Here is a 15,282-nt window from a genome sequence, read left to right on the forward strand (position 1 = left end):
CAGATGTATCATTAAGTACATTTTGAATCAGTAAAATTCTGATAATAAAGGATTACATCTCATTCAGTATCAAGCAAAAATACCGATGCTGTGACAGAAATTAAATTAAAGTAAAATATATGATCCAAGCAAACCAAAGTTCATTTGTTCAAATGAATTGTCCCTAAACAGAAAGCATCAAGTGGGAAAACAAAGGGATTATAAGCCATGCAGTGTTCTGAATTATAGTCACAGATAAATGAGATGGCAGGTGTCTTCCACTGAGGGGGAGATCAGGAGATAATTGAAATATTTAAAACAGAAGAAATTCATTTTATTTTCGCATTCATGTATACTACTTTGTTTGAAATAGAATTTAAAGCACAATGTACGTCAATTGGAAAGCTTGTAGAAGACGATAGTCTACTAAAATGTACGTTTTTGATTTGAACTTTTCGAAAGTTCGAACTTGTCGAAACATTTGAATTTTACACTATTATATTTAAATAATATACAAATTTGCAAACCATGCATGCCCTCAGGAGAGGGTAAAAATAATATGGTTAAACTAAGAACTGAAAACTATTTAAAGAAAAAAATATAGAAAAATGATATCATAGAGAACTAGTTTAACGCAAGGCCTGGACTCAATCATGACAGGCAAGGTTATATACAACAATTTTGAAGCCATACTATTGTCCAAGGTATGTGTATCCTCATCTGCCTTCGCGTTTCTTCCCAACTAGACAAATTCAACGCCTTAATATTTCTATAAATTGTTATTGTAAAAAAATAAATGAATAAACAGATTACGATCCAGAATAAGTAATATTTATTTTATACTTGAGATTCCTGATCAGATAACATTCCTAGTTCCATATCTTGAGCTGTTTTTCCAAAAAGAGAATCGTATATCATGTTCTCATCATTGACAAGGCAAGAATAATCTTGAACATGCTGAGTGGTTTCATCTTTCCAAAGTTTTTCATCATCATCAGATTCTTCGTAGACAAATTCGTCTAAATCTGAATCGACTGCTTTTTCAAAAGTTATATTTTGACGAATGAAAGCTTTATGAAGTGCAGGATTATCAATATTATCTTTTCGAGAAACTAAATTCATAATTATTCTGCAGTGCCTCATGAGAGCTTTGTTATTTCTAACAATCTCGGCCAACTTCAAACCAGCAGGGAACCCAGGAACTGTTAATATAGAAAAAATATTCCCAAAAACCAGGGCATCTAACTCAGTTGGTCTGTAAAAAAACTCATAATAATTTTTACTAATCTCTACAAAACTAAATAATAAGTTATAATTACTAGCAATGATAAAAATGCCAATTAACAATGCAACAGGCCTCTTTTTTTTTTTTTTTTTCTTATGGGATATAGAGGAACAGATTTTTTTTTTTGGAAAAAATATTTTTTCCTTAAAAAAAAATCTGCATATGCATGGTGCATTCACCAAGTTTCAAGACTGGTCTCAGAACAAAAATTTTACAGGAAGATCGACGATTAGCAGTGTGTAATAATAAAAGGAAGATGGTATGGGTGCATTAAAAAAAAATTTCAAGTAGTCATAAAACTATTTAATGTGAGCCAACATTTTTCCACACATTGCAGAGCTTCATCGGGGCTAAAAAAGATACAAACACTTAAATGAGGTAAACAAGTAAGCAATTAAATAACAAAAATAAAATCATAAAGGTGTAGCTAATTATAATTTATAGGAAAATGAACAATATAAATTAAAGAAATTTAAATAGATGTATAGTGAAACGAAAAATGAAAGAAGAATAACAAAAAGGTTTTAGACAATTTTTTGTTATTCATCTTTAATTTCAAGTTTCACTATACATCTACTTACATTTCTTTAATTTATATTGTTCATTTTCCTATAAATTATAATTGGCCAGACCTTAGTTAATTTTTTATTTTTGTTAATGATCAGAAGCGGAAGATAGTTTACCGTGGATAATATATATGAGGAGAAGATGGTTGGAGGTGCGATCTGAGAATAACACAAATAGGTTTAAAAAAAACTTATTTATTAGTGCCAACGTTTCGGCCAGAATTTCTAGCCTTCATCAGGGCTAAGAACAAAAAAAAAAAAAAAACACGATAACCAGTGAATAAAGGATATATAGAATGATTAAAGTAGATAATTGTACAGAATGAATATAGATAAAAATGAAGTAATGAAAGAAGTGGGATACATAACGTGTATATATATGGGAAATTAAATATGTGAGTAAAATAACATAATTAATGAAATAAAAATATGAAGTCATATAATGCAAAGAAACAATAGAAAATTAATATTTTAATTTAATAATAATAATTTAAAAATTAAAGTTATGGAAAAAAATATATGTAACTAATGTAATATGTAAGTAAAAAAAAAAGAAGAAGAATAAAGAAACAAAATATTAAGTTGAGTTAGACAAAGAAGTAATTAGAAAATAATATATGGTGGACAAAATTAATAACGTGGGTAAGGAAGAATAAGAAAAGAATAGAGAAGAAGGGAGTAACGGAAAGATAAGAAAAAGAGAACAAAACTTAAGACATGCCTCCAAGACATCCAAGTAAAGGTCAGTGGCGGGGATAGCAAAAATCTGAGTTAAAAGTACATTAAAAGAGATTACACCACCAGAAGATGAAAAATACGTTACAAGTTACATGGAAGGTTAAAAATAAGAATTTAAAAATATTTAAAATGAAACTTATAAAAGGGTGACGAAAAATGACTTAAAAATCATTTAGGAACATAAACTAAATTCCAACAAATCCCATCAAATCACCTTTACGCTTCATCGTAAACCTACTGACTGCCCTACAGTTTCATTCAATGATGTTACTCTTACCCCTGTCGAACAGATCCACTACCTTGGACTACATTTGGAACAAACGATTAACCTGGAATCCTCACACAAGACTGAAAAGACAGGAAACTGCACGTCAATTTCGACTATTACAGCACTTACTAAACAAACGGTCTAGACTTCCAACACATTACACAAAAGACTGATCTACATGACTGTAATAAGGCCAATCTGGACATATGGAGTTGAGCTTTGGGGCTCCACTAAACCTTCTAATTCCTCTCGTATTCAATCCTTACAATCCAAATCCTTCATAAAATCCTCAATGCTCCTTACTTTGTCACAAATAAAATCATACATAAAGACCTTAATGTTCCCTATGTAACCGATCTAGCCCGAACCAGATATCACTCCTTCCATTATAAACTCTCTAACCACTCAAACCCCCTAGTTTCTAATCTTGCATCCTCTTCCATTCCTGACAATCCTCTGAGGCACCTGAAAAGAAGATGGCCACGAGACCAACTAATGTAAAATGTCATTAGAGTGCTACCAATGCGTAGTTTCTCTACACGCCTGTAACACTTCAATTTAACTTAGATCAGATTTAATAAATGTATTATAGTGTACAGTTGTAAATAGCAATAAATAAATATTTAAAAAAAAAAACATAAACTAAGGAGAAAAAAATATATATTTTTGTTATCTAATTGCTTACTTTTTTACCTCATTTATGTGTTTTTATCTTTTTTAGCCCTGAAGAAGCCCTGCAATGTGGGGCGAAACAATGGCTCACATTAAATATTTTTATGGCTATTTGAATTTTTTTTCAGACAATCTTCTTTTCATATAAAATTTTTAGTACAACAAACTAAAATTCTTCTAAATATGACCCTTGGGAATCAATATGCCGCAGCCAGCTTTTCCACTGTTCATAAGCTCCCTTGAACTCTTTGTAAGAACAGCTTTTAAGGGACCTCATCAAAGCCTCGTAGACTGCTGTAATCATGTTAAATCGCTTTTTTTTCAGGTTTTCAGATTTAGAAAAATAAAACGGAGTCTCTGGGAGCAAGGTTGTAGGGTGAATGTGTCTCATTATAAACATTATTAAATATTTAAAAACATTTTGAGGTAAATAATGAAAATGAATACATGCGAGCCAGAATTATAATTCTCTCCTGTCATTAGAAACTGAATAAATATAAACCTCATAATTAATTGAAAAGAAAAAACTTACTTTTCACCAAAAAAGAATCTTTCTTTTCCTAATCTTTCACTAAGAGCATTACAAGCCCTTTCAACTTCTTCATAAACCTAGAAAACACATTATAGTTAGCCAAATGAATTAATATAATCAGTTTTCAAAAAATACATTTGAATTTAAATACATAATATACAGTTAGCTACAAAAATTTCCAGAAAATTTTAAAGTTTGCTATTTTTTTTTAGCAGTTCCACCTATTTTATGTGGTAACAACAAAATTATTGATCATTAAAAAAAAAAAATTAGATATACCTATCGATTTAAGAATTTTGCATTATTAATTACAGATAAACAGTTCACATCATAAAATTTTCTTTTGTAAACAAAAGCGACAATAGACACAATCGTAATTAAAAGAAAAGCCCCTTCTCAGCCAATCGCTTAAAGTAAAATAAAACATGTTTGTGCACTTCAACAATTATTTGAATAACAACTGATCATTCTGTAATTCTGATAGACAATCAAAATGGGTCAAAATATTTTGAAGTCCAACAAGTAATCATTTTCATTAAAGAGAAATATTGTGGCAGTCTTGGGACTGGCTGACAAAAGTTAAACTTCTGAAAATGAAATAATTTATTAAAATTTCATCAACACTTTACACTCGGCACCGTATCGGACGTTACCCACCAGCAACTCGAAACGTAATCTAAACTTATAAATTGGAAACGAAAGCATCGCAAAAACGTACACCCTGGAATCATGATATTATATAGTATAACTTTAGAACCAAGTAAGGTATTGTAATGAGATTTGGTTTATATGTATTTGCGGACATTGAAGAATATATATTTACAAAATAAAAATTTCATTCCTTTGTTATGTTTTTTCTTTATTACATATTTATTATGGTAATATGCCTATCTGAAACTTTTCTTCATGAGACTCACTGGTATTTGGTCGTTTTGCTCTTTTTATAAAAATAAAAATAAAATAAAATAATTATTATAAAATGAAAAAAATGATTTGGAAATTACTAATGGAAAATTGAGAAATCACAACACTATCTTATTACTGCAGAGATCTTTACTATTTGATGCTTCAATATGATGTGAATTATTATAAGAGAGAAATTTCTTTTCTCGATTTTCAGATTTCTTTAATATCTTATCAAGTTTCCCTAAATCGTTGAACAATACTCGTATATCTCAGTTCCATTAATTCTACATATTGCTCAATGGATTAGAGAAGTAGAGTCCATCATGAATACATTTCGCACGTTCCCTTTCAACATAAAACTGGTTGATTTTTTTTTTATCATACATTTTTATATTTTTATCTGTTTTTGTGCCATTTTAATAGAACACTACAGGAACACAGGTGTTTCTTAAAATTCGATAATTAAGTTTAATTCTCTAATCACAGATGTTTCTTAATTCTCTAATTACGTTACCTCTTATAGCTAAACAGCCATTTCCTAAAGTCAACTTTAGCAGGAAAATTTTTTGTTTTGTAATAGGAGAGTATGAAAAGATAGGAGCTCACCTTATCAGACTGGTGCTGCCAGGATTGTTAAGCTTTTACTCTCCTATTACGTTATAAAAATTGTACTGCTAGAATTGACCAGCACCCCTCTTCCACACCACTTCTGATTCATATTGAAATCAGTTAACTCCAATATAATTTTTTTTTTTGAGCTATAGAACACCGTTAAAGAAGTTTTACTTCGAAATGATTAAGTATCTCCAAAATCGGTGAGATGGTACACCATAGTAAACGTAATGTAGCCAATGTATGATAATTCGAAAGTTATCACATAAATTTTCAAAATTATACTACTACACGCCCTAGAGTATTCAATGAGCAAGAATGACATAACATAATCCTTAAAAGACCTCAATGAGTACAATTCAGATCACCTTCAAGATAACCAGAGAAAAATAAAATAAAAATTGATCAACAAAATGTGAATTCTAAAAACAGTACACTATAATAAGTGAGTACCTAGAAAAAAATTGTAATGTAAGTGGAAAAGAAAAAAGTATACTTTGTAAGAGTTCCAGAATCATTTAAATGATGTTTGGAGTAATGTAAATTTTTGCGATTAACCTCTATTATTATATCTAATTCCATTTTGATTTAAAAATGCCTCAATTTTTATTTTGTTAAAAAAAAAAGAAAAGTAAATTCTCGAGCCAACAAAATGAACGCAGACAGGGCTGATTACACAAATTCATAGCCACTAATTATCTGAAACTCATATTAAAGTCAAAATACAGAAAAGGACTCGTTTCGAACTGTAATGACGGTTAACTCACTAAAAATTTCCAAACTATTAAATTATAAGGGCAGACAGGGCTGCTTAGACGCTACTATGGCCACTAATTTGCCAGAACTCATATTAGAGTCGAAACACAGAAAAGGTCTGGTTTTGAACTGTAATGACTAAAACACTCAAAAAATGTCTAAACTATTAAACTATAAACGCAGACAGTGCTTCTGAGATGCTACCATGGCCACTAATTAGCCGGAACTGCCATTAAAAACTAAGATGGTCGGTCCGTTGTTAGGAGACGCCTCTTAACAACAATTATCAACCCCTGGCAACTGTCTCTATTACTCATTATAACACACAAATATAATTACATTTTTTTCTTTTCAAATAACTAAACCCAATTAAATTAATATAAATAAAAATAAACGTTATTAAATTAAACACTAATACTAACAAAATATTTTTTCAAGGTATAAAGATATTATGGCGTTAACAGTAGCGTTCTAATAACAATTAATTAAGAATTAAGCATTTTTTATTGAGTGAATGAAATTTAATATCTTTATATAATCTAATAATGTATGGAGATAATTAAAATAAAAAATGAGTGATTACCTTTACACAATCACCAATACAATCGAGAAGTAATTAAAATAAAGTTTCACTTATATGAAATAATACCTTGTCCAGTGATTTCCTGTACCATCCGAGAGCATTAAGTCGCTTAGTAACAGCCTGTCTCTTCAAGAATGACAGAATATGATTAAGTGGAAAAGGATGTACAGAGCCATACCTCGGTTTAGTGACATTCGAATATGTTTCATTTTCCACCCAAGTGATATAATTCTATAAAAAAAAAATCATATCAACATGTTTATACATAAACATTCCTCTAATCTACCTCTATTTCTTGCTATCTTATAGTTTGTTCTAACGATACAACTTTACACTTCTCGACTAGTTTCCAGGATAACTACATTATACACTTGATCTGTATACTTAACAGAGATAGGATGGGTGTTGATCCCAAGAAGATTAATTTTATTAATAAGATTACTCCTTCCAGCAGTGTTGCGGAACTAAGGTTTCTGGGTATGTCTGGATGGTATAGCCTATTTATCAAATTTACCTACAGTTGTTTCTCAACTGAAGTCAACTCAAATGGAGATGGTCAAAATCAGAAAACACATCTTTCAAGACATTAAACAGATCTAAAATAGGCTCCTATATTAGTCAGATCAGATGGAGCGGGGTAGCTCAATGAGTAAGGCGCTGTTACTATATCCTGAACCTGAGTTTGAATCCAGTAGAGGCAGATAATTACTTATTCTGTCACATTAGCTGTGAGCCAACCCTGTGGGTTTAGGAAACCTCCTAGAGCACACAACCTAGCTTCTATAAACTGGGTACCCTGGGAAAACCTTCCTATTGAACGTGATCATGAACAAATCACCTTCTGGCACAACCATTATTCAAGGAACAGTAATAACTGATCCTTCATGGGTTGTAGCCAAACGCAATTTTTTTTTTATCATTTTAGATGTCGAGAAACCGCCGCAACTACAGACTGAAGCAAGGGTGAAATGAAGTAGTGTAAATCAAATAAAAAGTAGCGAAATATGTGTTAGCTTTCTGTTCTCACACCTCATTATGTTTTGCTGAGAAAAAAAAGAGAATTCCTTCAAATCAAATGAATCAGGCATTACTTGGATGGTTATCCTTTGGTAGTCATTATAGCGCAAAGATAAACTCAACTGCTGGTATTTTCAAAAACCTTAAGCAGACAATCTAATAATTTGGAAAAGAACATAAATGAAGAAGATAAGATTCTTAAAGTAGTATCGATTTATGAAAAATCGAATACCAATACTTGAAAAACTGAATACTTTCAAAATTGAAATGAGATATTCTTATTTTAAAATAAACATTTAAGACCATGTTGAAGAGTACTTTACTTAAGTGGAATATTAAAACAATAATAACAATAATAGTAAGAACCACCAAATAATATAAAACTAACACATGATGAGCACCACTTTTAAAATCAATTTTGATTCAATCTTAGAAAGATAATATTATAGAGAACAATTTTAATGAAACTATGACAAAGTGATTGTAATCGAACAAATAATGAATTTTAATATTCAATAGTCAATTACAAAGATAAAAACAAACCATTTAAAAAAATAATAATTTTAGGTAAAGAAATTATTACTTCAGCATTTCCAAGAACAGTGTTGACTAAAGACATGTAGGTCCTCATATCAGATTTTTGGGATGGATCTAAATGATCTGTAAGTGCAACACCCTAGAAACAGATATAAGGACATAATATAATAAAAATATTATATCCATAAAATATAATATTTTATAATGAAATATATATATATACTTTGCTGGCGACAAAATTAGTAATAGGCTCCAGATCAGAGACTAAGCAGGCTCCACATTTAATAAATGGAACACGTCCTAAAATAATTTAATAGATTAACAAAAAAATTTAAATATATCTATATATTATTATATGGTTTGATGAAATTATTTTTAACTCGAAAGAAAACTATAAATCCATAACCATAAGAACATTGTAAAACTACCATAAAATAACAAATTATGGAAATATTATTTTAAAATTCAAATACAAATATATTTCTTAATATTAATTCCAAAATCTCTCCATACATTTTCCATCTAAAGTCAATTGTAGAGCAATTTTACAATTTGATGAATTTATTATAAGTTGGTTCTTAAAACAACCAAAAAATAAGAAATGCATCAACTCCAATATTCACTAAGAACTTTACCTTAAACCAACATACAGTTCAGAGGTTTTTGAATTAAGGTCGCAATTGGCTTGTATATATTTTTCATATATTCATCATAAATATTTTCCTGTAATTTCTTTTACAGTAAATAAGTTTTTTCCAGTATAAAGTAAACTAACCAAGTTTAAAACTGTTTCTGATGTCATCTCAAATAGTCCTTATTTAGAAACTACATTAACATCATAAATGATAATAATATTAACTAATATAAAAAAAATCATACCAATATTAAAAGAGAAATAAAATAAAATACTTGCTCATTTTGGTAGCATAAAAATAGCCAATGCAAAAGGGACTAAACATAAAAACAAGAATGACATCATGCCTTTCAATTATCTCTGTCTAATCAAATAAGTTCTTCAAAATGAAAAACTATGAATAATATTTAATCAAAGTGTGAACTATTTTTAGGGAATTTTCCTAAGTTAATATTTTAGTATTGTACTAAAAAGAGTTCATAAATAATAATTCTCTAATAGAGAAACAAATTATATTTGTATACTTAAATCAAAACTGAATCTATAAACAACCTGATGGTGACATATCTTCAGCATTGGCCTTATACTGAACAGTAAAATCCAGCTGACACATTTTCAAAAATGCCTGAACAGCTAAGCAGTTAGCCATATCAGGGAGTAATATTTGTTCCGTTTCATAAGGTTGGTATAATTTCACATCGTCTGGCCAAGGCTCTTTGCCTGAAAGAGAGAATATATTAATTGCGACATCCTAAAGATAGCAGAAAATACTCAACAGTCATAAGATTCTCAAAGGATAGCAGTCAGATTATTCTCATTCTATCATTACTATCATATCTCAAAGCTACAGAATGATTGCACTTTAAATTTTAAAAATTATGGTAATTATAATTCAAAATAAGTGGATTAAGTTTACTTTACATTGACAGTTACAAAGCATTTATTTAACAAACCTCCCAATTCGCAATTAAATGAATCTGTAGTAAGAACTGATGGCATGACGAAAAATATAGTCCTCTGTTCAAAATTCAAATTTCAGTTTGGAATACATCAACCTAATATCGGTTCTTTTGTAACCTCCCAGGAATGTCATCAAGACTTTCTAAATATGATAACAAGTTAATACTTTTAAATAAAATTCGAAATACCTATCCATAAAGATTCAAAGTTTCCTCCATTTAAAAATGCTACGCAATTGGAGTCCCAATTTTTCAATAACTCTTTTTTAATATGTTCAATGGTATTCGTCCCTCTGAAATTTTTTAATTTCGTTTCCAAATCAACTTCAAGACTTATATTGCTAATTTCAGGGGATACAACAGGAATAGAAGAAAGACTTTTGTCTTGCACATCAAGTTTCGAAGAGTTTTTCATTTGAAATGCTTATGATGGAAATATAAGATTTTGATTTTATTGTACAAGGTGTAGATAATAATTATTAGCAATTGTTTCCATTATAAATTCATGTGAACAAGACTATTATAAAAAAATAATTTTAATCGAAGTCTCATATGGTTCACTAAATGAATTATAAATAATAATTATTTTTTGCTGTAAAAAAGTTAGTGTCAACACTGCTCCCTCAAGCTGGCCTTAACCCAGTCGGCCATTAGAACGTTGCACGTCTCAAGATGTCTAAGCGAGGTACAGTTATCCGAAATCATCCTCATTTTCTAACTATGATTCTTTATTAATTATATTGACTTCTATTTATTAATTTTTTTAATCGCAATGTATGTGTATAGTTTTCTTCGTAAAATCTTTGTTTTATTATTTACGTGATACTTAACTTTTGTTTGCAGGACGTGGTGGTTCCGCGGGAGCCAAATTCAGAATATCTCTTGGTTTACCTGTGGGTGCAGTTATTAACTGCGCCGACAATACAGGTATGTAAAGTGTTGATTTAATATTTAATTGTTATTCTGGATTTCTTTCCAATAACCCAAATTTTACCTTGCAGGTGCCAAGAATCTGTATGTTATTGCAGTCCAAGGTATCAAAGGTAGGCTTAACCGTTTGCCTGCTGCAGGGTCTGGTGACATGATCGTTGCAACAGTTAAAAAAGGAAAACCAGAACTCAGGAAAAAGGGTAATTTTATTTATAAAAAAAGTGCTATTTGTAACCACATGAGTTTATTGTATTTGAGGTTAGTGACTGTTGTTTAAACCTTTCTTTTGTTCCTCATGGCTATTTCATCCTGAAGTTAAATTTGTATTTTCATTTATAACTAGCTTAGTTTAGGATTTTTTTCTACTTATCGGTTCATTCAGAATGTTAGTCATGTGGCTGTACTGATGTGAATTTCTAAATATTGAATTTGTTGTATTATGATAGGTATTGATGATTAGTTGTATTTACATGAACCATTTCATAGTGTTTAGCTATAATCTACAATAGCATCATGCATATGATGGGATCATAATCAAATACATTTGGTTAATTGTCCATTATTTGTATATATATTGCTGCTTTACTTTAACTGTGCCGCATCTGACTTACGAAAGTTATATTTTATGTTTTTCGTATTAATTGATAGATAAAGGTTTTGAACATTTGCAATGTTGATTAATACCTATATATAAACTTTCAAATTTTGTTTATTCTTTATTTAACTCTACCAGGGGCCTAGAGTCCTTAATTATTCCTAAATGGCAGGTCAAGAGTTGTTTTTGCTTGCTATTGGTGTATTAGTTCTATCTATGGGCAACTAGGAAAAGTTCGTAGCTGTTACTCTACCATTTCTTAACATCAAGAAGAAACCTTGGTCCATCAGTCACTATCCCTCAAACATGTACCAGTTTTATGATTTTCTTTTCTTTTATGCCTTGTTCTACCTTATACTAAGTGAACTAGGGATGTAACTGAATTGCTATATACAATTCTAACCATTTCAGTTAGGACATTTTATTACATTCCTTAATACACTCCAGTTCTAAATAGCTGTGAGTTTAAATTTCAACTGATTTATTCTCATCCTATAATAATTTTGCCAGTTAACCCATTGTCTTTGATGCCAAGGGGGAACTGACAAGGATAGCGATTAGTTTTCTGGATCTCAGGGACTTCCTTTTCGCCGCTGATGATTGGATGTTGGGAAGATGAAGGGACATTGCCTCTGTCTGCAAACTCACTCTCATGAGTGACTTTAACTTTTTTAAATTATTCAGACATCACAATGTCTGCTTTATCATAGGACTTTTAGATTTAATAGTTAAAAAATGTAGTCCTCACAAGACACCCTTTTACGAAACAGATTTTTTCACAAAGACTGCTTAATCTCTTATTTCCGGATTGCTTTCACAAAGGCCTACATCATTATTCTTTGTTAATATGTTGTATTCTTGGCATGAACAAAGTTGATATTCGTTATTTTTTCACCTCAAGAATGTTTATAGTAAGTGAAAGTTCTTTGCTACCAAATTTTTTTTCTGATGATTCAGATAGTGAAATTTTCATAGTTCTCACTATATCACTTTAATCCTCAGTTCAAATGCTGCCTTAGTTCACGCCAAACAATGCATGTTTCGACTGAGCTAAACTTCAGTTGGTACTAATATTGGATTCAGTTGAGATGTGGTATTATTTCTGTAGCAATAAATATGGTTTATATAAAAACAACTAACTTCTTAAAAATCATATATTATTAAGGGAAATTTTGGATAATGATTATGTAATGATCATATTGATATTTGGTTATAAAAACAATTAAATCCCCCAAAAAGTTAAAATGAATTACCGAAAACACAAAGTTATTCTTTTTTTTTTTAGATGAACTAAATTATTTATGAATCTTAAATTTTATAAATAATTAATATTTCTTCAGCCAATGGAACTGTTTATAATATGTTCCTGTATGAAAAGGAATGTTGCATGGGTCAAATTTATCACTACACTCCCAATCAGATAAATTGTCCACATATTTATTTTTTTGCTAAGCATTTTAGACATATTTTATTTTGATTAAAATTTTGTCAGAAAATAAGCAATAATACAACTGAAATAAATGTCCTAACACCTAAGCGATTAAACTTTTTAAAAAATTCTTAAAGACAATATCGATTAATAAGCTTTTACCCTGTTTTTGTCATGTTAACATGTAGCCTTATTTATTAAATAAATTAAATTGTATTCTTGTATAGTCTCAACAATTTTTATTACATCAATAGTCCAACGTTTCGGCCATCCTAAAGAACAATCTTCAATTTAAATTCTCACCTCACATCAAAATTTAAAAATGTTTTGCAGGCTATTCTGCCCAGGTCATTAATTTTAAGTCAAACACACCCTATTTTTGAAAATTCATAAATATTTAAAACTTTTAATTTTCAATTTATCCACACTATCACTACCATTAAACAAACTCAGCCTTAGTAGCCAGTAGCCTTATGTTATGCAACTGAAACTGAAATTTAGAGAAAATTAGAATTAGAAATTTAGAAGAACAAGGAATCAATTGTTTTCTGTAATATACAAATAACGAATATTTGTTCTTGGCTACTGGTGATTATTTGCAAAACAATTAATTTCCGACATGTGGACAAATATGTGTTAAGAATGATAGTGGAAAGTCAAATCCCATTACCTTATTATATGGGTAATTCATTTCATTGATAAAATCTATGTTATGTTGAGACTGATACAAATATTTTTAATGGAATAAATTTATGATTTCCTGTTTAATTCTTTTAGAGGAAACTCCATTTCAGTTTGTAGTTAATAAAAATGAGAAAGAAAAAAAATGTTTTACAGCTGTTATTTGTTTTGTTTTTTTAGTTATGCCTGCGGTTGTAATTCGACAGAGGAAACCTTTTAGAAGGAAGGATGGTGTTTTTATATACTTTGAAGATAATGCTGGGGTTATAGTAAACAACAAAGGGGAGATGAAAGGTGAGTTGGTGTGGATGATAACTCAAGAATTTGTAGTAGTAGTACCTGAAGTAGTCTTGAAGCTATTGGTTTCTTTCTTCAAATTTGGAATATTTTGTAATGATTTTTTTTTTTCTTGCAGGTAGTGCTATAACTGGTCCAGTTGCAAAGGAATGTGCTGATCTTTGGCCAAGGATAGCATCCAATGCAAGCAGCATTGCTTAATTATCTTTGTATATTTTAAAATATAACTTTTTTCCAAAAGTTCTCTGTGAAAGTTTATTATACCCTTGTATTTCCTATATATTCTTCTGAACTGCGTTCTCTTAAGTGTTTTCAGTATTAAATTTTTGTTTTATATACATTTTTCTTTATTATGTGGTTATTATAACACTTCGATTTTTTATTTTGTTTAACTATTGATTATGATGGTATAAAGAGAGTGCCAAAAAAAAAAACTAACTATTTACAACGCTATAACTATTAAACTTGTGAATAATGATGAATTAATAAAAAGGGGGGGAATAAAAATCTAAAAAGAATTTTACTTATGAAGACAGAAATAAAAAAAGGTAACAACATAAACAAATAATATTTATAGATTTAATGAAATAAATAATTGCCTTTACTCAAAACTAGAAAATCTCGATTTAATGTGTTTCACTTGTAAGCCAATGATATATACTTATTAGACTTGTTTTCGTCTTCATGAAAGTCCTGCCTATGCTGGAAAGTTGTGACAGACTGGTAGTTGGTACTAATTGCTATGTTTATTTTTTCATCTTGGTCTATGGAACTCTTCCTATAGAGGTCTGTATCCTACTATATTTAATGCTTTGTGTATGGTCTGAAGTCCAGCACTCTCAGAATTGCAGAACCTCTTGTAGGATGTATTAACCTTATTATTCAGCAGAGGTGAGTTAGTTGATTATTCAGAAAGATCAGTGTATTTGATGCAATCAGTCTTTTTAAGGTTGGTTCCACTTAGCTTAGTGTGCATTGAAGGGTTACTTAATATGCCTGCTAATAATAGGATGTCCAAAACCACTTGGTGTTGGAAGCAGTTCTGTCTGGATAAGTGAGGGTGTTAAGGTCTCACCTTAGCAACCTAGAAACCGGTCAGGTTAAGTTTTAGTTCTTAAAAACTCGACTTGAATAGGGTGGTTACCTGTAGGATGATCCCCTTGTCCCTGTTATCAGAAATGACCTGGAGGGGGGTTAATAAAAAAATGATAAGTGGGGGGGGGGGAATGACAGTTGATAAGGTCTGTGGGAAGTGTTTTCTACATTAGGGGTATTCATGATCTTTGGTTTAACATGTTAAAGCGTG

At 30.1% G+C, this 15,282-nt stretch overlaps 2 protein-coding genes across 4 annotated transcripts in view; one reads left to right on the forward strand and one right to left on the reverse strand.

Moving 5' to 3' along the window:
- LOC106685356 (metaxin-2) overlaps positions 1–10,556 on the reverse strand; it is a 14,856-nt gene extending 4,300 nt beyond the window's left edge. The window contains exons 1-7 of one of the 3 annotated variants that reach the window (XM_014427969.2): positions 10,234–10,556; positions 9,638–9,805; positions 8,675–8,751; positions 8,498–8,590; positions 6,964–7,128; positions 4,041–4,117; positions 789–1,234 (exon numbers count right to left, since the gene is read on the reverse strand). In XM_014427969.2, coding sequence (XP_014283455.1) covers positions 817–1,234; positions 4,041–4,117; positions 6,964–7,128; positions 8,498–8,590; positions 8,675–8,751; positions 9,638–9,805; positions 10,234–10,459 — 1,224 coding nt within the window. In that variant the 5' untranslated portion in view covers positions 10,460–10,556 and the 3' untranslated portion in view covers positions 789–816. Of the gene's footprint in view, positions 1–788; positions 1,235–4,040; positions 4,118–6,963; positions 7,129–8,497; positions 8,591–8,674; positions 8,752–9,637; positions 9,806–10,038; positions 10,199–10,233 lie in introns of those variants that run through there. The other 2 variants (XM_014427978.2, XM_014427988.3) reach the window with 2 other exon arrangements.
- Positions 10,557–10,584: 28 nt separating this feature from the next.
- RpL23 (ribosomal protein L23) lies at positions 10,585–14,219 on the forward strand. Its single transcript, XM_014427998.3, has 5 exons — positions 10,585–10,729; positions 10,888–10,971; positions 11,046–11,174; positions 13,860–13,973; positions 14,095–14,219. Exons 1-5 carry the CDS (start codon positions 10,717–10,719, stop codon positions 14,175–14,177), a joined length of 423 nt encoding a protein of 140 aa, XP_014283484.1. The 5' UTR covers positions 10,585–10,716; the 3' UTR covers positions 14,178–14,219.
- Positions 14,220–15,282: the final 1,063 nt, after the last annotated feature.

Source organism: Halyomorpha halys, unplaced genomic scaffold (genome assembly GCF_000696795.3).
Source record: "Halyomorpha halys isolate HHAL.00 unplaced genomic scaffold, Hhal_1.1 Scaffold32.1, whole genome shotgun sequence".
NCBI lineage: Eukaryota > Metazoa > Arthropoda > Insecta > Hemiptera > Pentatomidae > Halyomorpha > Halyomorpha halys.

What these genes read in the sequence shown, in the direction of transcription:
- RpL23 (XM_014427998.3), top strand. An exon ending in TAACTGCGCCGACAATACAG is followed by an intron (nt 10,972 to 11,045) that starts GTATGTAAAGTG and finishes TTTACCTTGCAG; the next exon opens with GTGCCAAGAATCTGTATGTT. An exon ending in ACCAGAACTCAGGAAAAAGG is followed by an intron (nt 11,175 to 13,859) that starts GTAATTTTATTT and finishes TTGTTTTTTTAG; the next exon opens with TTATGCCTGCGGTTGTAATT.